General features: G+C 35.0%; 1 protein-coding gene across 8 annotated transcripts in view; it reads left to right on the top strand.

Moving 5' to 3' along the window:
* Nucleotides 1-25,125, top strand: part of MYO16 (myosin XVI) — a 358,973-nt gene that overhangs the window by 221,107 nt on the left and 112,741 nt on the right. For all 8 annotated transcript variants that reach the window (XM_031503852.2, XM_021545590.3, XM_021545595.3 and 5 more), the window contains exons 17-21: nucleotides 9,243-9,354; nucleotides 12,660-12,777; nucleotides 13,555-13,626; nucleotides 14,303-14,444; nucleotides 23,503-23,575. In XM_031503852.2, the coding sequence (XP_031359712.2) occupies nucleotides 9,243-9,354; nucleotides 12,660-12,777; nucleotides 13,555-13,626; nucleotides 14,303-14,444; nucleotides 23,503-23,575 (517 nt within the window). The remainder of the gene's footprint in view (nucleotides 1-9,242; nucleotides 9,355-12,659; nucleotides 12,778-13,554; nucleotides 13,627-14,302; nucleotides 14,445-23,502; nucleotides 23,576-25,125) is intronic.

Here is a 25,125-nt window from a genome sequence, read left to right as displayed (position 1 = left end):
TTATATACTCAATACCCTTTATCCCAGCAGTTCTAAAAGCATTTTTTAAAACATATGTAGAACTATGAAGTCATTAACTTTCAGCCAGGCTAATCAATCCTAAAATTTAATTATACCTAATTTGCATCTTGGGAATTAGTAAATAGTCACAGGAATAACTAAACTCTTACAAAAATTTAATGTATTTTAGAGAAATACTTCACAAATATTTAATATGAGGTCAGTAAACTGACATAGTTTTAAGAATACTGGTTTTTAAGTGCTTATGTTTTGTCTGTAACTAACCCATACCTGAATGAACCTAAAGTAAAATTAACGGATCTGGTAATGTTGAATTTTTACTGATGACCATTGTACTTAATCAGGACTACTACCCTGAACTGCATGAGAAAGAGGAATGGGGACTGCAAAGGAAAAAGCCATATGCCTTTCACATAATTGTGCAAGTATATGGTTCATTGGGCAGCACTAATAAGGGGAAGGAAGGGATTTAGCTTGTTAATCCATGCTTCTTAATACAATGTCACATTAAATGACACCCACAACATGCATATTGATTGTGTTAGAGCTGGAACCTGATTATGAAATACTGCTCCATCCTCCTGTGACATTGGCTCTCTTGAGATTTTTCAAGCGACAAAGCATCAACTAATGAAGATTTTGTAATAATGTTCTGGTTGAGACTTTATATAATGACAAGTAGAGCTGAAAGATAATTCTGTGTGGCTCATTGTGAAGTGTATCAGAGACTCCCCAGATGGTGTTGAGCAAAAAGTGCCATGGTTGTGTTGGGACACGCTCATCTAAGCTAAATAGCTAAATATTGTTTTCTGCACTATGCCTAGGTCATACAGTTACAGTTCAGGACTGTTTGTGTATCTTTGTAGTCTCCATTGCATAGAGTAGAAACAAGTGTAAGATAATGTAATTAAGGCCTAAAAAATATGTAAGCAATGCTTGGGACAGCTGACAGTCTAGGTCGCCAGTACTACTTATTTCCTCCAGACTCACACACCTCAGTCTGCCTTTCCTTCTTTCTCAGTGAACTAGAGCTCAACAGAGGGTCTTCACCTATAACTTCCAGTTATTGATATTTATTTTGATAATAAGATTCAATAGAAATCAGTGGGACAATGCATGGGTTTGAAGTTAGTTACACAGAAGTGTTTTGCTGAATTGGGGCAATACACAGTGGTGAAATAATTCATTATTCTACTTCACAGTACCTGTAAACCTGACAAGAAAAGAAACCAACTTCTTGTTTTTCCAGTGGCATAAAATCACTATATATGATGTCATGATGGGCATGGTCTGTGTCTGTTTTTGAAACAAGATTTTATAGCAGTTGGCACTGAGAGCACACTTGTGTATTCTTTTTAATGGCACATTTTAATTAAGGTCAAGCTGTAAGAAAAACCTTTATAGCATCAGAATAAAATGAATGTTTCCAGTCAGTATTCCTGAATCCATTCCATCTGACTGATGTGCTCTTCTCTGAGCTATGGGCACAATATTTCCTAGCAGTTGCCTTATGATTTATGGAGAGGCTCATGCATAGCAAGTGACAAGTCACTTCTATATCCTACTTATCATCATGATTAGAAAGAATTTGGACACGTCTGTGTGAGGGGAGATATATACAGGAAATCATATCCAGGATGAAGAAGATGTTTTGAAAGTGCCTAGTTTCAATCATCCCTTCTAAATTTCTTTAACCAAACCACACATAATGTTTTTGGAGAACTATTGCATGAGAGGTTTCCATAGGCTTACAGCGTGATATAAAAAAAACCAAAAAAATCCAAAACACCCCAAGCAAACAAACAAAAAAAAAAAAACAAACCAAAACAAACAACAGAAAAAAAAACCAAAACATGGGGTTTTTGTCCTAAAAGTTGGAACAAAAATCTTCTGGCTTTGATAAATGAATATTAAGCATCAGGATCTCAGTTTTAAGATTTTTATTTTTTAATATTTTAAATTTGTAAAAGAATATTATGACTTTTATTTGTATGCTATTTTTGTAAAATAAATAAGAGCTTTATAGAAAAAAATCTAGATTTTCTGATTCACAACATGATCTGCAGAGGCTTGCACTGCCTAATTGAGTCCTGTATGGAGCAAAGTATTGACAGAGAGTCCTGTATTTAGTGATCAGTTTATCTTGAGTATTTATTCTTTGCTCCTTCCATGTAAATTCTTTACGCAATATTTTTTGCCTCCTTTTAGCAAACAAAATATACTGTATTTTGTGTTCAACTGTGCCAGAGTAGGAGTTGATACTATTCTATTTCTCTCTGGATAAGTTATAGAGGTATCCTACTAATAGCAGAGAAATTACAAGTGGACAAGTGGATCAGCAAAAGAAAGCACATCATAGAAGTTTTAATTCTTCACAGGAGCCAGTTGGCCGAGAGTCTCAAAAAAGAACAGATTAGGACATTCAGTGCTTCTCATGCTTTTTTTTTTTTTTTTTTTCAGTTTTTTTCTTTTACCAACTGAAGAAATATAAACAGAGAAAAATAATATTTTCCTTTGCTCTTGATTAAGAAAAGGCCTCTAGAGATCTGGTATACAATGGTACAAGCCTTTTTATCAAGACAGGATCTACTGTGCAAACAGAGAGGTCCTTTGAAAATCTATTGCCTCAGCAGCACAAAAGAAAGAAAATATAACTGATTTGTGACCTAATGCCAGGGCGGTTTCATCCAAGTTCACATTCATGTTCCCAGTTCTTATCAGGACCATGATTTTATCATTCCCAGATCTTGAAACTTGTGATTTTCTACCTCAGGATGGTGTTTAGAGTAAGCAAAGTTTTTGTTGTGACTTCCAGCCTTATCTTTTTTTTCACTTCATATGTGAAAAAGCATAAGAACTAAAGTCTAAGTTAAGTTTGAGTTAATTTACTGTACACCTCTACCCAGAAGCCCAGTGGAATAAAGATCTTATCCTCTCTGAGTGATTATATGCAAGAAAGAATTCTTATTCAGCCATCCTGGTAGCCCTATTAATAAATCATTTCATGTGGAAGGTACATATCATTTACTGTCTAGATACAAAATCAAGCTAAACTGTATTTACTTGGAGATGTGGTGGTCATAGCATGTGTCCTGACAATTATTTTGATCCAGCTTTCACTGGATATTTTCACCAATTCCACTAGTTTGTTCTGTGCCCCCAGTCTTAAAAAAAAAAAAAATATCCAGGTATTTTGAGGATATATATATATATATATATATATATATATATATATCTATATATCTTAAAAGATATTTTATTTGGTTTCTAGCTCATAAAATATAATTAAAGTGTCTGGAAATTTTCTGATGATAAATTGGTCGTATCATTTTTTCTTAAATGTGAGGTTGATTTCTATAAAATTTAAGTTTTCTAAAATTTTAAAAAAGAAAGATGATTTAGAACTTGTCAAAATATTTGTTTTCAAGATCAGAAGAAATTTTCCTCCTCATAAAATAAAAATACAGTGCTTTTTTAACTACTACACTTCCTTGCTTTTCTGTGTGGTTTTGGTTGTTTGGTTTTGGTTGGGTTGTTTTTCTGGGGTTTTTTGGTATTAAAGATATATTGTCTCTTGCTAATCTGAGCACAGATTGTTCTGAGTATAAACAATTAGAAAAATGAAGATTTTTGCCTGTAACCTGAGGGATTTTTTTACTGAAGATCTTGACTGTGGTTGCTGAAATCCTTATTACCACAAGCAGCATTTACTTCACTCTCATCTATAATAGTTTCAAGACTTTTTTTGTACTGATTTTGTACTGTTTCCTTTATGCCAAACCTGGTATAGCCCAAAAAGCTGTACAACAAAATGGAGGTGTGTCAGCACTCACTCTCCACCAGAAAAGGAGTCAAGTGGGAAGCAGCTAGATGCTAGCTTAAATCCCAACTACCTTTTTAAATTGTAGGGATTTAAAATTTAAAATTTTACAGTGACTTAGAACCACTTAATGATTTTACCCTACCAAGAGTTCTTTTAATTATTAATGAAAAGATGTTTTTACTTCAGGAGAGACCTCAGAAAGGCAATGTCCATCTGACAAATCCACAGTTCATCTTCAATTGAAACCAAATTCTAACAGTCCAGACAAAAGGGAATTTCTGGTGAATTGGTTGCAACCCATGAATCTCTTTCAGACAGTTTCCCTGCCAGATATGACTGGAACCACTGCAGTGAAGTAGATATTTCTTTATCCTACAGAGCAATATGTAATATTGTGTGTGGCATAAAATGGCTGCTCCTACAGAATAGGTGAACATTTCAGATGCCAGATTCTACAAATGCAAAGTGATTAGGATAGTGTTTTGGTAATGTTTAATTTATTTTGTTAGTGAAATATCAATGTTTATTATCAGATGTATTTTTGTTTTTTCACAGATTTTAAATAAATGTAGCAGTTCTAAGCATAAACAGAAATTACATGAATTGTTTATGTTGAATGAGGTAGATCACTTTGTTACTATATGCACTTGGGTTACACTTCAAAAGAAAATAAATTAATGTAAATCAGGTATTATTTTGCTGAGTTTCTGTCAGCAACAAACTAATACTCAAAAATTTTGTTTTTAGTCTTTGCTTGTCTTAGCTAGTTGTAGCTTTAGTCTCATTATTTGCTCAGTCATCTAAGCAGAGGATTAATTATTTGAACAAAGTATTTAACTGGTAGGTTTATGTAGAAAATTTTGAAAAATGCTTATGTCACAAAAGTTCAGTATTGCTCAGATAAGGTAACATACATATTTCTTCTTATTATTTGAGATCTGTGTACCAAATATATAAGTCGAATAATTGTGATTATGTGCAACCATTTTAAGGAGAAAGATAAGGTAAACAGGTAAAGTAATTATGGAATTATATGGGTCGATAATATTTAAGAACTGAATGCCATGAAAAGTACTTTTTTATACTCTTGGTTGTACTAGTCATACTCTTACCTGAAAATATGATCTATGGTGTCATTTTAATGATAGTTCAAAAATTGCATATTATGATTAACAATAATCTAAAAAATTACCACCATTGACTTTATCTTCTAAATACTATTTTTTTTCCTTGTATAGACTAGAATAGATTAGATTGCTACGTTGCTGCAAATTAGAACTTTTAGGGAAAAAATCAGGAAGAAAGATTCTATAGTCAATTATTTCTCACTAAATGTCTAGTTTGTCATGAAAAATCAAGTGTACCATTGTGCTTTACTGAAAGTGACTATACTGCAATTCAATTAGTTGATCTTCTTTAAAAAAAAATAAGTTTTGTGAATCAGTGAGTTTCTTCTTTTCTGAAATAAAAATCACCAACCATATGTTTAGAACTTTTTTGTGTGCTGATAAACTGTCTGTTAAAAGTACTAGTCCGATGCTAATATCAGCATGATATTGCTGACATAATATTGCACTATTTAAACAAGTAGTTACAGTCAGCGAAAAGGGATTAATTACCAGAACTGCAGAAACTCTTTGGTTTGTCAGTTCTGAGAGAGATAAAAACATCACTTGTCTGGGTAGCTACCTTCATTTAAGAGGCTCAACTTCATCCAAAATCTGAGAATCTTTTTCTAAAGCTACAGTAAACTAATTTGCCTGTGCATTTACAGAATGATTTGCCCACATAGATATGCCAGTAAGGCTAAGTAAAATTGCACTAAGTAAGCATGAAACCGGTGCACAGCCTGAGTGCATCAGATATTATGGAACATCAGCTCTGGATTGTATAGCAGTAGTACCTCTTTTACTAAAATTATTAGCAACACTCAGGAGTCACGAGATCTGGTTTACATTTGAACACAGACTATTTTGTTGGAAATTTATAGGAACATTGCACACACTCAAATAATATTGTAGGTGTTCATGGGTATAGTTCACAATAGTAAAAATCAAAGTAAAAATAATAAATAAAATCTCCATGTAGATTGAAAATCTAAATTTTAAGCAGTTTAGTTCCTCTTCATCACTATCAATGCCAGTCTGCCCAGGCCACTTGAATGTCAAAAGACAAAAATACACTATAAATATGATGAAAGCTACTCATCCTAGAAAAAAGTTTATACTTTATGTAAAAATTATGTATCTTCAACCAAGAAATGTTTATTATTATTAGGACTTTTGCACTGTGACACATCTCTTTCGTCTTGCCTTAATTTTGTAGAAGAGGGGATAATTTAAGATTTGTTCTGGACTCTAGTTCTTAAGCATAAATAGGTGACAGTAGTAATATTGAGACAAATGATGTCTCAAACCCTTGTAGTCCTCAACATCTTTAAGGTGGAAAGAATGAGCTGCTAGGGAACTGTTTTAAAAGAAAAATAAAAGTCTATCTAAATGTTACTAAGTTTCTGAGGCAGAATGAACTTAATAAATAGGAAAATATATTTCCTTGTATGGTTAGAAAATATTTTGTTACATTGTATATTTCCTACATTTTGTGAGGGTTATATGATACCCATCAGCAGTTCCAAGTATTCCATATGATTGATCTGTCCTTAATATGAGTATACTCTGTATTATAAATGTATAACAGTCAAATGTGCAAATCTTCAAAGCAATGTTTCATATTTCATTTGTCCTTAAATAGTTTGGAAAATGAGTGGGCCTCATGAAATGTTATAAAATAATTTAAGTGCTTTTAGACTGGGGAAACTAAATTGAAGTGCACCTTAGAAAATGTCCAACTACATCCCTTCCCAAGAGCACCAGCACATCTGCTGATTAAAAGTCTTCAGGACGCGTATAGCTGGGAAAGTCAGATGCTATTCCAACAGGCAAGTCCCAGCAGCTGCTGCAGTTTATGGATGGTTTGTAGAGCCACAGGCACCTGGTTTGGCAGGTACCCACTTTGCCCCCTGCTGAATCAGCAAGCACTGTGCTGAAGGCAAGAACTGGCACGTGTGGTTGCAGCTCAGCCCTTGTCTCTCGGGGAGTGAGGGCTCTGCACCACTTTGCTGGGCTGCAGCTTGCTTTCAGAGGGGTTGGTAGTATTCACACAGCTTTCTGCAACAGCAGTACCCACCAGCACTTCAGCTGTGCTAAAAAAGTGCTGGTTAAATGGGGTGGCTTAAAAAGAAGTGTGGAGTGTTCTCTTCACACATCAGGAAAGACTACTCCTGTTCAGTATAGAGAGAGACAAAGAGTTATTTAGGGAGAAAACCATTGAGGAGGAAGGGTTTTTTGCAGAAATGGCCATATGCTTCCAACTCCTACAGCATTCAACAATAGAATGTTTTGACAGCAGAGTGGCTGCTGCTGTAAATCTCCGAATTATGGAGCAAAAGTGCCACCAACTTATGATGCATAACATGTTACTGGCATAAACTCATGCAGCAGTTCAGAAGAGTGGAAAGTTTTCTGACGGATTAACCTTTACACCAGAAGGTTCTATGCCAGATTCAGTATTAAATGTATTCTAGGCTGCTTTTGATCCTACAGGCAATGTAAAAATCCCCAGGGAAAAAAAAAAAAAAAAAAAAAAAAAAAAAAAAAAAAAAAAAAAAAAAAATCATAAATCTGACTATGTATCATCTGCTATAGTTGATTTGACAGCAATTTTATCATTTCTACCTATCTCAGTCTGACAAAATGAATGTTTTAGTAACCTTGAGGAACCAGTGCTGAGTCCTGGCAGTGATGCTCACAGACACACGTTCTCAATGGCTTGTGAGCCACCAGCTTTATCCACTGATATGAGAGGCTTGTTCATACTTGAGATGACTGCTGAGTTAGTCCTCCTGTGGGTGTAAAAGGGACTTATGCTCCTAGGCACACATTTTTAACCCCATCATTTTTCTTCTGCCCACTTGCTGGGGTAAATTATGCCATTATCACTGCAAAGGGAATCCACACTGGTAAATCTGATATGGATTCACTAAAAATGCACTTTATGTTTCATTGTGGGTACTACTTAAACCTCATCTGTTATAAAAGTGCAAATACTAAATAATTCTTCCTACATGCATTCATGTAAAAGGGCATCGTTATAAGAGCTACCACCCCTACTAGAGTGCTTCCAGACCTTCTGCGGTAATAGTTTATTTTGGAACTATGTCTCCTCTATAGTTGTATGAGAACATGATTGCAAACAAGAATTGTCAAAAATTAAACCAGTATTGTTTCCCATATTTAAGTGACAGATCGTGGACTGAACATCAGTAGAGAGCAGAATACTTGTGGGGAATTTTTGTTGTAATTGTGATGAAGGGTGAGGGCTGAAATGTGTGTAAATTGTCTACCTTTCTTGGTGCAGTGATGATGTTATTTGGACAAAGGTGTGGAGAGTTGTTTATTTAAGTGACATTTGTGAAGATTGCAAATTTTGTGATGAATGTGTATTTTAATGATTATGCTCATTTGATGAAAACAAGAAAAGAAAATATCTTACATATTCAGCATCATGTTATTAGAAGTCAGATCCTGTAAGATATTCAGACACCTCACTCTTAGTGATTTCAGCTCTATAAGATACCTGAATACTTTTAAAAATATGGACTTACTTCGAGGGTCAAAATAAATGGTTGTAAATACTAGATTGCTGCACTTTTCAATTATCTATTTTGTTACAGTTTGTGATTAATCTATTTTGTGTTATTACTCTTTATGTTGATTACATTTTCTTTTTCCTGAGTTAGCTGCTGCACTAGTCTCTCTCTCTGATAATCTGTTATCTCTGTTAATCTCTGCTAATTGTTTTTAGGAAGGTACATAAAATTGCCTTTTGCTTTGCAGTGTGCAAGGCAGTACACCTTAAGGGCTGTACACTTACTACTCTATGTACTTCGTTACTGCTTCATTTTGAGAGATGTTGAGTACACCCATCACCCATTCAGCTGCTGGGGGAAGGAATGATCATTGTGGTAGTTAAGGGCTGATCTATTCCCTCATCAGCAAGAGGGGAATTTGGAGCAGTCAGAGCTATCAGAAGTTTTCTTCAAATCTACCTTCTGAAGGGGAATCTCTGGTAGTGCAAGAGTGGCAAAACTGGCAATGGTATAAACCCAGTTTGAAATTTCAGCTGCCATGTAGGACTAAAGTTAGGGCTGTGGGGAGTCTTAAGCAAAAGTTTAAGAAAGAAATACAGCATGTTCTGTCACTGGTACTGCTCCCTCAAAAGGCTGAGAAAAATCTGCAGTAAACCTCTGGTTAGAAATGTAAAGCTGAACTTTAACTTCAAAAGCTTGATCATGCACCAGCCTTGTAAATACCAGATATTCTGTTTTCCCTCTTTGCAGGTATCTAAGCCAGACTGTATCAGAAGAGGCGATGTTAGCAGCCAATCCTCAAAACAGGGAGAAATTCACCATACTGAAACAAGCTCTAGGTGCTCTGGGATTCAACAGCCTGGTAAGTTACATGAGCTTATGTTATATGTGGCTAAGTAATCATATTAGCTGAAAGCAGGCCATAAGTAACTCTCGCAGATAACCTTTTGTGGGTAAGAGAAGCACCTTTCTGTCTTTTTTTTTTCCCCATGTTAGTTAAGACATTGAAACAAATACAGCACTAGTTCACTCCAGGGAAATTACTGTAATCACTTTTAATTAGACACAGAACCAACAATGTAAATCTTTCTCACTCCTAAAGATTCACAAAACAGCTTCAAGGTATAATACTCTGAACAATTAAATTACATAGATAAAAAGAAGCAATCAAATCCCATATGACACCTCATAAAAGTCACGGAAATTTTTTCCTCTTCCTGATTATCTCCCCATCCTTTTTAATTTTATGAAACACACATATGCTAACAGCACCTAAAAATAAGTAAATACCTATTTAGGAAAGAAAATTAGAGTCAGGTAACTTGAAAGAGCTGGCTTAATTCCCCAAAAGTAACAAGAGGATAGACTTGCTGTTTGTCTTTAATTCTATGAAATTAATGAAGAAGATAATTTGGAAAATTAATCAAGAAGAGGTTCTAGGGGACAGAGGTGTGAAAGAAATAAGAAGAAATAGAAGGATAAATATAAGAATTCATGTAAGCTGTGCATCCCTTCAAGATACTACAATGCTTAACAAACTCCCCATATTTCTTAAATATGTGTATGCTACCTAGCACTCTGTAGCTGGAACACTTCTGCAAGAGAAATACATAAGCAACAGTAGTTTTAGGAGGTAAGAACTTACTCCTGTACAATATAATTAGAAAGAAGGAGACAAAAGGTTAATGTAAATATACGTTAAAACATCATCAAAAATGACAGATGGGCAGCAGTTGTAATAAAAAAAGGATCAAGGGCTATCAGCAAAACTTTGTTAATCTGCTAAAGCTGTAATTTAAGTGGGAGATAGACTTCTGTGGTGGTAGTGGTACATCATGGAGCTGTTTGGCATGTTAAAGCAGTAAAAATTGTCACCTTTCAATGTAACGAAGAGTAGGGGAGTAGGGTTTATTTTAATTAATGTTCATGAAGCCATATACAAAATTGAACACAGATTACTATATTTGACAATATTATTCCTCACTTTTAGTGGCTAAAGCTCTGTACTATGAGATTTCAATAACATAAGTCCAGAAACTTTTGGATTAAACCCAGTGTTCACAGTTTCGTGGATCTCTCTTGTTCTTTCATTAATGTTTCTGTTCTGTTGAGGAAGGGGTTCAGCCTGTAAGTAAATAATTGAATGCTAAATAGATCATGATTTGTAAGCTTGCAGTAACTGTCTGAGAATGCTTCATATACAGTTTTCTTTTGAGTCCAGTACTTCACGCAGAATTCTTGAAAATAAGTTACCCTTCAGAAAAGTGTCAACATCTTGAAAGCTGCTCTGTAGTCAGGCAGCATTAGAATAATATTTAGGGGACAAGAAATCTGTGAAACTCTCAAGTACTGCAGGCTGATCTCCTGTGTTGAATGTTAGATGGCAATATGAAGATAAAACACATTCCTAAAATTTCTACCCATTACTTCTGAGGTGCAGGGAGAGGTCTGTATGTATCATTCTTTGACTACATAGCCATTTAATGATACAGTAGATAATCCTTTTGAAGAACTACATAAAAATTCCTTAGCAGTCATTACTGCTATCTTCCAAAGAATGTTAGTGTTTATTAAAACCAACTACTGTTTTAAAGGTGGGGAAACATGCATATTACACAGTGATAAAGTGTTTGAGACTCTGGAATGTGAAATATACCTGAGACTTTACCAAAGTCACCAGAATCAAAAGCTATCCCAGTCCACTGTCATTCAGTGCTGCACAGTAATCCCCAAACCAGTTCTGAAAGAGTTAACCTACAAGCAAGGAGTGCCATTTCACCTTGCCTGAGATACTATCCCAAGAAGCAGAGAATAGCAGTGAATGTCAGTTTGAATGCTATATTAGCATAACTTCTATTTTGAGTGTTATCTTGTTTAGACTTATTCTGTATATATTGGATTTTTTGAATTTTCAGCTTTGGTACCATGTAATACTAAAATACACTGTTGCCCTATTGACACCTCTCTCATACAGTAAGAGATTGACATTCTTGTCTTAAAGTGTAGTTTAGAGAAGCAAACATGCTTAAACAGCACTGGAGGTGCTATAATCTACCCCAGAAAGACTGTAAGCTTTTCTAATGTCCTTTGATGATTGACATATTTATCAGGGAAAGGAACATGAAGAAATGAAGAAGAAAACTTGAGAAAAAAAAAGGGTGTGTTAGCTAAGTATTTAATTAGATTTAATTAGTAGTGTATGTATAATCTTACTCTGCAAATTCTGATAAGTGAAATTTTCTCAATGTCACTTCTGCAGTTTCAGAAGATTCAGGTTCTAAATATTATTTTTCAAAAGTATTTCAAGAATTATCAATTATTTTGCTGCACATAATGCCCTCTAATGTCATAGTGGATATCAGGTTTCCTGTTTTACCATTTTAAGAAGCTCCATTGTTATATAACTGACCTTCCAAAAAAAAAAATCTTCCAAAAACACACAATGCTTTCCATATTTTAGGATTCAAGGTTCATATTCCATGAATCATATTTTTCCTTGAATTTAAAAATACTTTAAATTAATACTTAATTAAATTAATACTTAATTAACCAACAAAAACAGTCAAAGAAAGTTAGTTTTCTTCTTGCTGTGATAAAAAGGAGGCCAGAAAGATGCTGTCCCTAAAGATAAATGCTTCACAATTTGACACATCTCAGAAGAGTATGCAATTCCAGAGGGAAAGTGTGAGGGTAAGGAAAGTTGCTTTTCTTTCTTTCAGATCTTAATTACAGCTTTTCATACCAAGAACCTATAGAACTAGACACTTTGATATTTTTGAGGCAAAAAATGTCCTGGCTGTTCCCAGATACATAAATTGTCTGAATGGAAATTCTCTATGGACAAGATAAGTTTTATTTCTTGGAGAAACAATGCATCTATTAAAGATGTATCAGTATTTTTATCACACTGGGAAAAACTTTCTTAACCTGGTGGTTAATGTGACATCAAAACAAGGAAATAAAAAGTAATTTTGTTAGTTCATGTCCTAGCTAGGTTCCAGTTTGATTTCAAATTTTCTGTTAATAATTCACATGTGAATGCTTTTCAACTTATCAAATGCTGATGACACAAACTAACAGAATTTATATTTTTATAAAGCATTGCCTTGCACTGGTGTTTCCAACAGCTCTTTCCTTTATCTTTAATTCTGAAAAAAATGTGTGCAGGAGGTGGAGAACCTGTTTGTGATTCTCTCAGCAATTCTGCATCTCGGAGACATTCGCTTTACGTCCCTGACAGATGCTGAGACAGCGTTCGTGTCAGACCTGCAGCTGCTGGAGCAAGGTCAGTAGGACACGACCTTGGAGCATCCCCTGCTTGCTCCCTCAGCAGGGAAGTTGCACTGTTCCACCGACAGATGGAAACACAATTCCAGGGAGACAAAAAAAAAAAAAAAAAGACTTCTGAAAATTCATAACCGTGGGAAGGCAGTAGGCAGTATCCAATTCATTTGGATGTTTTATAAATTACAGATTTTTATGGGATGAAATAAAGTGCCAGTATTGCAAATTAGCTAATTAAATGTCATATTTAATGTTATTGTTTGCCAAAAGAAATTGTACAGTGCACTTTGTGCAGTCTTGTTTTGAAATGCTTTCGCACTGCTTGTCAACAGCTGAACAGTTTGCCTTGAATTGAATCCCTCACATTCAAAATCTATCTCTTAAAAGGGACTCTTGTTTCTGTGCTGTGAAATTTGCCCTCTTGGTCACTAACAGATCTCCTCCAAGTGGCTTATGGATACAGAATGTCAAAGAGTAGTATACCTTCACTCTAATACCACAGACAGTCTGCCAAACCCTGGGGAAAGTCCTGAGTAGTCTTTGAAGGGGAAAGAAATCTGTAATGTAATGCACAGATACATTTATACTTCACAAAGTACTGATTATAGTAATCTGATTTTATTTGTTAGTTAATTGTGATTACTCCTGTGGCAGCACCCTTGTCTTTAATGTTTGGATTCTTTCACTATTCAAAAATAAATCTACAGAAGAAAATCTGTAAAAAATGAAATATGCAGGTATAGCATAAATCAGTCTTCACATTTTCTTTTCCTTTCAGTGGCAGGGATGCTGCAGGTTTCACCAGATGAGCTTGCTTCAGCCTTAACAACTGATGTTCAGTATTTTAAAGGTAATCTGCTCCAAGCTTACGTTCTTATAGATCAGACTGTTCAGTATTTTAAAGGTAATCTGCTCCAAGCTTACATTCTTATAGATCAGACCTGGTGACAATTTGAGCCTTCTGATTTAAAAAAAAAATTAAAAGCTGTCAAATTTTTTATTTCTTATTTCTTCTATAGTCCTGTAAATATTCCCTCTGAGGAATATGTAGGCTTATCTGCCATGCAGTAAATCAGACTGGGCCACTAAATTAGAAATGCCTTTGTAATATGGAACAAAGCAGTTTCACACTGTGATGCTGATGGGGCTTCTAACTTGATTAATGTTACAAAAATGTGTAAAGATAACAGATTGGATATTAATAAAGAATATTAGTCAGAACTGTAATCAACAGGACTGTCTTAGGGAAGAAGTCTGAAAATAATATTTTCAGTAAAATATTAGTTCTGTGTAGTACTCATACACATTTCTTTTGAACAAAGTATAAAGGCGTGTATTTCCAATCATAAAATCTTTTGAATGTTGACTGTCTACTCATCTTGCAATGGAGGCTTTAGAAAAAAAGCTAACACCATGCAAATGTTTGGCAAAGGAGAAGTAACTGTAGCTAAATTTACTGTAACTAAAATTACTTAAGACAAAGTTTACGGCACACTTTCATCTCCATTTTCTGCTTTTTCTCTTAGGAGATACAATTGTTCGGAGGCACACTATAGAGATTGCAGATTTTTACCGGGATCTCTTGGCAAAATCTCTATATGGTCGTTTATTTAGCTTTTTAGTCAACACAATCAACTGCTACCTTCAAAATCAAGATGAGAGTGGCAGGTAGGAGTGCCATTGGAAACTATTAGTTGTTCCATTATCTGTTCAAATTCAGAACTGTAAAAGAATCATAAGTGCTTTAAATGGTGCAATTTAATGCACACTGATAAAGTTTTAAATAATTTTGTAATAACGTAACAGTGATGTTTGTATCTTTAAAGCACTGGCCATTCTTTCTAGCTGTTTCTACTGTAACATATTTGTTTATTTGTTTGCTTATATAGGGGGCCATGGTACTTTATGTGGTAATCTAGATTAGTGGTTACAATTAATAGCCTTTTTGGACTTGACAATACAGAATGAGCTAAGTCTTTCAACATGCAAAATGCTGCTTGGAGTTCTTTTAATGCAGAACATACTTGTTCTTTCTTCCCAAAACAGTGACCTTAGCACAGGGTATTAGAACCAGAATTTTATTCAAAAGCCTTCAAATTAATGTTTAAACTTAACTTACTTAAATGTTCTAAGAATGTTCTCTAAGTTGGCATCTTCTAAATTCGATGCAGTTGCTCTCCAACATGGCTTCTTGGAAAAATGAATGCTAATTAATGTGCATCAGTGGAGCAGTCAAGAAACAAATTAAAGAACAAAAAACCCGAAATCTCAGTGGAATCAAAGCAACAAACTAAATCAGTAGACCTAATTAGATGATCATATGCCTGTGACTTAATCAAAGTTCAACAGCTCATATGCTCAGCTCAGCTTTCTTAAGAACATGAAATACAAGTGGCTTGGAATTATTGGTAAATGGTAATCTACTAATGGCAGATGCAGAGCTTTCATAAGTATGTTTTCTTTATATCATATATCTATATATCATATATCTTTATATCAAACTCTTTTAGAGTTTGAGGACTTCACAAGCTTGTTTTTTTTCCTATTCATAGACTAATTAGTGACAAATCTCTTCTATGGGTGTAGTTAGGAGAAAAAGGTACCATGCCTCAGTAACAGGTTTCTGCATCTAAAATCTGTCCATCATTAGATATACACCATCAGAGTGTCTCACTTCCTGCTGAAGTAACAAGGAATGATTTTACTTGTCTGTTTGTGGCAGTAAGCTAGGGCAATTTTCCAGTCCATGGCCTAATTTGACATACTTTCTATATAATCAGGGAGGGCATGAGGTCACAGTTCTTCCTCATTCATTCCTGGGATTTATGGAACAGAGGCTTATCTCAGTGTATGTCTGTGGCAGGCAACAATCCAGCTCAGGCATTTCTAATTACAGTGAGCTTTTTTGTAGTAATTATTAAGAAAAAAAATTATAATTGATATATTAAAAATAATAAAATTATTTTAAATAATTTTTCAGTGTGTAATTTTACAATTTGATATCTTATATTCTTTCAGAATAGGGTGTTGTGTACTTCTTTTGTTAATATAAGCCTATAATTTTTAGATATCATAGGATCTTCAAATAATGAAAGTCAAAACTGTTTGTAGGTTGTCTACCTTGTAGTTTCCTTTTACTGCAATCACTAGGTAGAAGAGGTGACCTTTCCCTTATTAAAATATTTCTCAGTGAAAGTATTTCTACCTGTGAGAACATTGTAAGTCCCAGCTAAAACAGGACAGCTCTTTATGTAGAAATGAGGAATTTGCAGTAGTCTCCTCTGACCACATATTATACCTATGCTTGAAAAGGGATAGTTCTTCATTGAGGCTGGTTATAGAAAGCTAACCAGCTCAGAATTAATTGGCAGTACTGACAAGATATACTAAATTTTATCAGGCCAAAACCAGCTTCATTCCCTTTCAAAACTTGAAACTAAGTAGCTTATTCTAAGTGGAAATAAGGTTGATTGTCCTTCACTGATATTCCAGCCATGGTTGAAGTAGCTCACATACAGTTTTGTTTTTTGTTTTTTGTTTTTTTCTTGGTCCAGCCTAATCATATTGTTTAGACTGGAGGAGTAAATCAAGGCATAGAATAGTTCTAGATGCAAGTTGGATTACTGCAATGAATTTGTGATTAGTGGTTCAGATTTACTTCAAATACATCTGAGCAGCTCTCAGTTAGCAGCATTATATCTCCAGTTTGGTGCAGTTTTAATAAACTTCTGCTGAAAGATCCACCAAAAACATTAACTTACATGACTACATAAGTCTGATACATTCCAGGCTACACTTTATTTCCCAGTTGGAAACTGACAGAATTACTACTTCTCAGATGGGATGAAGCCTCCATCAGAAACCTGGAATAAGGTTTCTAACTCAGTTCTCCTGTTCTGTTGTGAGGCCGTTTAGCAGTACTTCCATCACACCAGTGAGTATTTATGAAGCAATAAAATTATATTTCTTGGCTTAACTCCGAAAGAAGCATTTTTTCTTGGCATTTTTGAGGAATCTGGTTATCCATGTTTAAATTTTATGGTGGAAATACTTGATTTTGATCTTTAATAATTGATTTATATTTACTAAGAAAAAGCTTGTGACAGGTTTTAGGCAAAATAAAAGGAATTTTTATCATTAGATCTAAGCAAAGGGGAGATGATTCTGTGAAACTCTTCAAAGATCAAGTTCTAAAGGTATGAAGAACAGAAGATAAAAAGTGTTGCCAGAATCCAGCAAATTAATTACTTTGAAATACTATTCAATAGGTATAAAGCGAGAATTTTAAGGATGGTGTTAAGTAAGATAATGCACCTCTAGAAATGTTGATCTCTTCCATAAAAACTTACAATTTTGTCTAGTTTTAACTAAATTACAACACCATATGCTAGTTTAGACTGGTTTCAGGATCTGAAATTTGTTTACTTTATTCATTCTGATAGTATTTTTAAAGAATCAACTGTGGAGAAATTATTTTGCCATAATTGGCCCCTAGAGTGGAATTAGAAGAAAGCTAATAACATTTCTCACTAGTGCTTATAATTTTTTTTAATTATTGATTTTATCTTCACTCATCTATATAATTATTTCCAACTCTACTCTCAAAATAGTCCTGGTGAATTTCTTCCTAAGACTCTTAACTCTTCAAGGTTTCCTCCGTTTTACTTCCATTCCGATATGTATGCTGATTTTCAGTTTTGTAGATTCATGGTTGCCTTAATGTGGCATTTTGATGTAATTGATGCACTTTGGCAAAATTGGATCTGGTGATCCAAATGAATAATGAAATGAGTTAAGGTAATGTTTTAACAATTCCTGACTCATTCTGCAAGAGAGCTTTTTCTTTATGGATATTTAAGAATGTCTGTGGATTCTTGTGAAATTGTGTTTTTCACTTCTCATGGAAAAGAAGCTAATTAGGTAATATGTCCCTGAGAAAATCTTGATACTGTGTTCCTTTCCTGCTAGTAAGTTTAAGACATGTTGTTTTATCAGCTAGTTAGAAAAGATTTTCTCTATTTGTAGATAAAACCAGATAAAAAGCTGATAAATATTTTGTAGATAAAGTCTGGCTGAACAGCAGGTCCCAGAGGGCCTGGGTCTAGCTGGAGACCTCCTCTCTCTAGCAGTCACTCTCAGGGTCCATTACTGGGCCCAGTATTGTTTATATTGTTGACCTGGATGATGGGTAGATGAACCAGCAGGTTCACTGAAGACACAGAGCTGGCAGGAGTGGCCGATACCCCAGAGTGCTGGGCAGCCCTCCAGAAGAACCTCGAGAGGCTGGAGAGATGGGCAGGGAAGAGCTGTGTGAAATTCAGCAAAGGCAGGGTCCTGCACCTGGGCAAGAACAACCCTCTGTTCCAGGACAGCCTGGGGCTGACCTGCTGGAGAGCAGCTTTGGGGAGAAGGACCTGGATGTCCTGGTGGACAACCATCTGTCCATGGGCCAGCAGTGTCCCTGTGGCCAGGTGGGCTGATGATGTCCTGGGGTGCATTAGGAAGAGCATTGGCAGCAGGTCAAGGGAGGTGATCCTGCCCCTCTGCTCAGCCCTGGTGAGACCACACCAGGAGTGCTCTGGGTTCCTCAGGAGAAGAGAGACATGGAGCTCCTGGAACAAGTCCAGTGGAGGTCTACAGAGATGATTCAGAGATTGGAGCATCTCTCTTATGAGGAAAGGCTGAGAGAGTTGGGCCTGTTTAGCCTTGGGAAGAGACACTGAGAGGGGAACCTCATCTCAGCCTATAAAATCTAAAGGGACGGTGTCAAGAGGGTGGAGCCAGGCTCTGCTCAGTGGTGCTGAGCAATATTGGAAAAGGTAATGGGAAGAACCTAATGCACAGGAAGTTCTACCTGAACAGGAGGAACAACTTTTTTACTGTATGGGTGACCATGCACAGCAACAGGCTGCCCAGAGATGCTGTGGAATCTCCTTCACTGGAGATATTGAAAAGCCATCTGAGTGCAGATCTGTGCCATGTGCTCTGGGATGACCCTGCTTGAGCAGGAAGGTTGGACCAGATAACCCATTGTGGTCACTTCCAGTCTGAGATTCTTCTGTGGCAGCATTACAGACAAACAAAGAAAGCTGGCATGCAGACATGTTTTCTGTCTGTACCACCAGGTCAGCCATAGATTTCTGTTGCACACAGAGCATACAGATTATTTCTAAAGAGGTCGTTTTTGAAAGCTTTTACATTATGACTATATACTCATGCCTATCAAAATTCAAATAGTGCCAAAGATTAACAGTAGGAATACTTAGTTGGACAATGGAAGGACTTCAGCTGTCTCATTTACAAAACTCTTAGCATATTATCTGATTTATACAACAAGATATTCTGGAATATAAATCTTCCTAACTTCAGGGAAAAAATCGGAAAATAAACCCTAAAACATGTATTTATCTATTACTGAACTCAGCAGAAGGGTGCTGGGAGTGCAGGAAGGAGGGAAAGGAACTACCTATTCAGAACCTGAACCCACAGCATAATGAGACTTGTTTCTATATGTGGAGAGAAGTCTTTAAAACAGACAAAATATGAAACATCTAATATAATTTGGTGCATAATAGCATAATTTGAAATCTGCTTAATTCTGGATAATTTCCAGTGTTTCATTTAACTAGATGATGCCATTTTTTAGAGCACAGAACAAATTTCACTTGAAAGAACTGAGGAAGAATATGTGCTACTAATGAAAGAGCTATAGATCTTGAGTCCACTGGCAAATATATTTCTTTTTTCCTGCCATAACTGTCAAGCCACTCAAAAAAATGTCTGTCAGATATGGAGCCAGTGTTTCCTTCTGTTGTGTCCAGCCACCATCTCTGTATGCACCATCTCTATATGCACCACTCACACCTGGGTAAGTTAAAAGAAAAATTACAGTTGTTGATCAAGATACCTGAGAGACATGGCAGTGACACCAAATCTCAGCAACAGGTTCAGAATTTTGAAAAATTTCCCTCAAACATTTAAGAAACAAATTTTGTTTGGTAATTGTTTGAGATGAAGAACAATATATCCAACTGGAAGTAGTCATCCTATTCCCTTCAAGAAATATGTTTATGGCAACAGGTATAATCTGTTCCCCTGGGAAAACTGAGGGTGTTTTAATTAGGATTCTGAAGGACCTCATTTGAAGTCTAGGCTATATACTTAATCTGATCAGAGAAATATTTCCTCATTAATCAGTATCACTTCCAGTATATCCAGATCAGACCTAAGCCTTCCTCATTACTGGCAGCAGTTGGAGGAAGAGCAAGAACTGTTGTATCTTGGACAGATGAAAAGATGCATAAGATCACCCTCCCCCAACAAATTCATCTCACTGCTCTTTGCTGGCAGGTTGCAAAAGATATCAAAATGAATGAATTCCATGGATTGTGGAGCTAAAAAGCATCTGCAATTAAATAAAAGTTAATGAATTACATTCTGTAGGTTTGTCTGAAGCACTGGGTCAGATGTATTGTAAAGGGAGTTCTGGTCACCTTGCCAAGAATGGCAAATGGCTTGAGAGCATCACTTGATGAATGGCAAGATGTCTGCCAGAGTGGTGGATTGGGACATCTTCTGTATGTGTATTGTTTTTAGGAGTTCTCGGGAATTTTTATGCAGTTTCTCTATAATTCAATTGTTAAGTGTGCAAGATTAAAAAGGTGTTTCTAGTCTATAAGGATATCTTTACAGAAATGTTCTGAGGAAAAAAGGCAAAGTTGGAGACATAGTAAAATATTGTAACCTGAAATGCTGTTTGGTGTATCAGAAAACCAAAAAGACTTATAGTGAACATCCATGGTTTTTTTTTAAAGTATTTACTCCTGTGTGCTGATATAAGAGATAAAAAAAGTCATTCAAACATCAGAAAATTCTTTTTTTCTACTTCATATTCTACTTTATATTCTGGGAAATATTGTCAAACTTGAAATCAAAGTCTCAGTCCCAATTAAAACTATAGTTCTTTTAGTTATACATATTAAATATCTGAAATATAATGAATAAATGTGTCAGTGATGATTAGTAACCATAAAATAAGAAAATAAGGAAATTTCAGAAAAAAATGCTTTTTTCTAATATTTGTTCTTTTAGACCCTAGTGACATGTCCTTTCATTTGTTAACATGGAATCATTCATGCTTTATTTTCCCTTGGGAATCTCTGCTATGATTATTTAAAGAAAGTAATTTTGCTGGAATTAATATGATAGACAGCTAGCCAGTAAAAAGATATATGGACCCTCCTTCTGGCAAGAAAAGTGATATGGAAAAGAGAAAGACAAAAAGAAAGATTAAAAGAACAAAGTAGTTTGCAATCACATATAAAGCAATGCTTTTAATTTGGATATTGTGTTGTCAGTTGTTATTTAGTTTTCAAAATCTGAACAATAATTTAATACAGAAAATTACTGTCATGGTTGAAGAGATTTGGCACATAAATAGCACAATGTAATAGTAAAATGTCAATGTTGTAGAGGATACAGAGCCTAGTGCTGTTATACTTGTCCCGTAGGCAAGATATTAATTATGTAAAACCTCCAGCTCTTTTAATGTGGTGCATCTCCTAATAAAACTAGACCAAAATTATCAAGAGGAGTTCATAAAAATATTGAGACTACATGTATTTCTGTCAAAAAATACATCTCCATTATATTTGTAAGCCAATATATTTGTCACAAATATCACAGTTTTGATAAGGAATGCACTAAGGCTTTTACCCAGAGTTTTGGAAGCTAGGATCAGGTTCCTGTTTTCCTGACATTTAATAATTCATTAAGTCAGTTTGTATTGGTCTTTTCCTAATGCAAATGTTTATATATTCTTTGAGGGAAAGTAAGAGAGACTAATTTGACAAAATAAGAGTCACAGATTCAACAGGAATGCAAACAATCCAGTCTCAAATTATTAATTGAATCAGTCAGAGAAGTGATAAGCTGTTTTGTCTGTATTAAGTAGTTCTCAAAAATTGTAAAATATAATGCAATATTTCAGCTGTTGTACAATGCTACACAGCAGTTCATGTTTTGCCTTCCTATAAGGAAGGCTACATACAAATGGGTGAAAAAAAAAAGAAAATTAATAAAAAAAAGAGTGAAAACCTGCAAAGTATTCTAAAATGTCAAGCTTCTTTTTTTTTTTTCCCAAAACAAATTTAAAGAACATATTTATTCTGGATTTTCAATATTAATTTCTTGGTGGTAGTTTGGTTTTAAAAATTTAATTTTTCTTTCTATAAATTGACAGATTTCATTGAAAACTAGTTCTGACAAGGAATGTACACTCCCTATCTCTAATCAGGAGCAGTTGTGAATGAGGCTTACGTTTTAAAACCCAGTTTAAATTGCATTTATTGCTAGAGATGGATGTGGTGAAAAAAAAGCTTTTTGCTTTTTCTTGTAGAAATTCCCTTGGAGGCTAATCAACCTCCCGATAACCTCCCCTGCCCAGCAAAGCCATTCTGGACTAGATTTATTATGTAACAATCTATGTCTGACATTTATGCACACAGCCATTCCCGTGACAATCAGGAGTACATTGAACTAGTGTGCTTTCGAAATGAAGACAAACTTCTTGGGCATGATTTCTGAAAAAGGCTCTGCTTGCCCCTGAGGATTGTTTTTCCAAGCTTGTTTTATAATATGCATTTTTTTCAAATTATTTTACTTTGTTTGTTTGCTATACAGGAATTTATTTTGAGGGCTGGATCCTCATCAAATGGCATGATATAGGGTTACAATGACTGCAATGGAACCATATTAATGTACTTCAACAGTGGTTCACCTTTTTCTCTTTTACATCTATAGCCTAATACTCACAGAGCTTTAGACATAGAGGAAACCTGGATTATGGAGAAAAAAATACAGAAGCATCTCAGAACAAGCAGTCTGCAATATTATTGTTGCATAGCAGGCAACAGAATATTCCAAAATATTCATTTTGCTCACTGCACTGAATTTACTTTCCTCTCCAGATCAGGCTTACAATGACTCAGTCCAAAGTACAGAATAGTAACACCTCTGTCCTTTTCCCAGTTCTTCTGTCCAAATCCTAGGTGACTGCTCTACCCTGACGCTTCCACTCTTCCACTTGGCCACAATAAAATCCCTTCCCTCAATGCACACACCAAATTAGATGCAACGTCAGGAACTACTCATTTATACAGAGAAGGAACATCTGCCTTCTTCAGGCCTGACCCCCGACTTTCTTTCCCCTGGGACATGCAACCTCTTGGGCAGCCTGAACCCAGAAATTCTACTTGATGCTGACACAGAGAGGATTTGTGCTTAACAGGTTTCCCTTGAAGTACATTCTGTAGAAACAATTCTGGCTGCCGAAGAAATATAAATGGGAAAGAATAACTGAGTGCAGCCAGGCATTTTTGAAACATCCCCAAAATGGTTGTCCATGATGTCAGAAAATGGGTACCTATATTCTTAGAAACTAGACTTTAGTAGGCTAAGATTTTTTCCATCTCTTACAAATTTAGTTTTTAGCATAGCTGTTAAAGCAATCTTGAGCCTTGTTCTTTTTTTATTTCTGTTCAGTATGTACAGGTTGTTAGTAGAATTTTGATTTTATTCTGTACATGGTCTCCTTGTGTATTTCATCCATGTTTATGAAATACAGCCTGCTTTTGTCCTAGAACAGAAATACTTCTGTCAGAAGCAACAAATGTATTATTCACTTGCTTGAATTCTTATTATCTGTAATATCTTTTTTTTTCCCCAGTGACCAGGTGTTTGAAATTGGAGTATTAGATATTTTTGGATTTGAAGAATTTCAAAAGAATACTTTTGAACAGGCAAGTGTGGATTGCTTTGCTGAATTTAATGTACCTGTTGTTATTTCTCTAATTAACCAGTTTTGATCAGAATATAATTATACATGAAGGTGAAAATTTTATCTTAAAATATTTTTCCCATTATACCTATATGTGTATGCATTATATGCTGGGTTTTGTAGAGTTCTTGGAAATTTTAAAATAATATAGTAAATATCTATCGTGATTTTGAAAAGGGGTAGCATTAGCACTGAAAGACAGCCTGAGGGAAATAGTATTGTTTCTTTTCATTCTTGTGTTATTTATACTTCAACTAGATCAATGAGTAGAAGGACAATATACTGAATTGGAAGAAAGATCAAAAGGTCTCCAGATGCCTTGGAGAAAAAATAAAATTTAAGTGCTGCATTATGCTAAGTGCCATTATTATCAGATTTACCTCTGTGTGACTGCAACATGTAACTTTTCAAAAAATTGAATTGCATCCATGGAAAAGAAATTAAAATTTATGTCACTTAATGCTTTAAAATCCTTTAAATATCAAACTTTCTTTAAGATATTCACCTACCATCAACATTAATCACTGCACACTAGAGCTCTTGGAAATTATATATTTCAGAAAGTATTAGTGACTTTACACAACACACTCAAAGAGGTGTTTAAGTTTGTTGTTCAGTTGTTCATTCATTCTGTGATGCAGAGGAAGAAAATCAAACCACAGAACAAAAAATCAAAGCAGAGAAAAGAATCGAGAAGGCACCAGCAGGAAGAAAGGACTTACTATAGTTTGAAATGGTTTTTTGCCCCTTTGTCCCAGTCAGTCCATTGTTTTATGGCTCAGCTTCCTCCTTGTGGTGAAACAGTAGTCATAGGGCCATATCAGTTCAGCTTTTACAAGTTTACATTGATACCCAATTTCCAAATGTTTGAAAGCACATGGTAGGTTTACCTGTACATCAAAGAAGCATGTAAGAAGGCAATAAAATAAATTCCAGTTTCCCTTTCACAAAATTCTTTTTGCTGTTACAGTTCTACCTTGCTTGAACATTTGCTGGATTAAGGACTCTTCCTGTGTACAGATAATTTACTCATTGTGAATGCCACCTTCAGAGGAAACTATAAAGTGAAAAATTGAAAACATTTTAACAGATGAAGTATATAAAATTAAAAAAAAAACCAATAACCCTCCTTATTAATAAGTATGAAGTATTATATTCACTTTAAATGCTTCTCAAAAGAGAGGGGTTCATCTTGGGACTTATTGGTTATTTTCCTTTGACCCTGTTCTGCATTGATTTTTTGTCATGAAACTGATAAAAGGTCTGCAATTGACATCATGAAATACCATTAATTCAATTTTATGGCATAAGTAATTTTATGCTTAATAACTGCAAAGGATACTTGAAGAGAAAATACAAGATCTACAAAAAATTAGTAAAAAGGAATTGATTATTTCTGTGTAGCAAACATGATAATTTAAAAGTCATATTTGCATTTCTATTTCATTTTTTCTAAATAAATATACTTCAAGAGACATTTACTGTCCCTCCACCTGGACTGAATGCATTTTA

Source organism: Lonchura striata, chromosome 2 (genome assembly GCF_046129695.1).
Source record: "Lonchura striata isolate bLonStr1 chromosome 2, bLonStr1.mat, whole genome shotgun sequence".
NCBI lineage: Eukaryota > Metazoa > Chordata > Aves > Passeriformes > Estrildidae > Lonchura > Lonchura striata.
The sequence above is the reverse complement of the archived record's forward strand: the minus strand, read 5'-3'. Positions and strand labels throughout refer to the sequence as shown.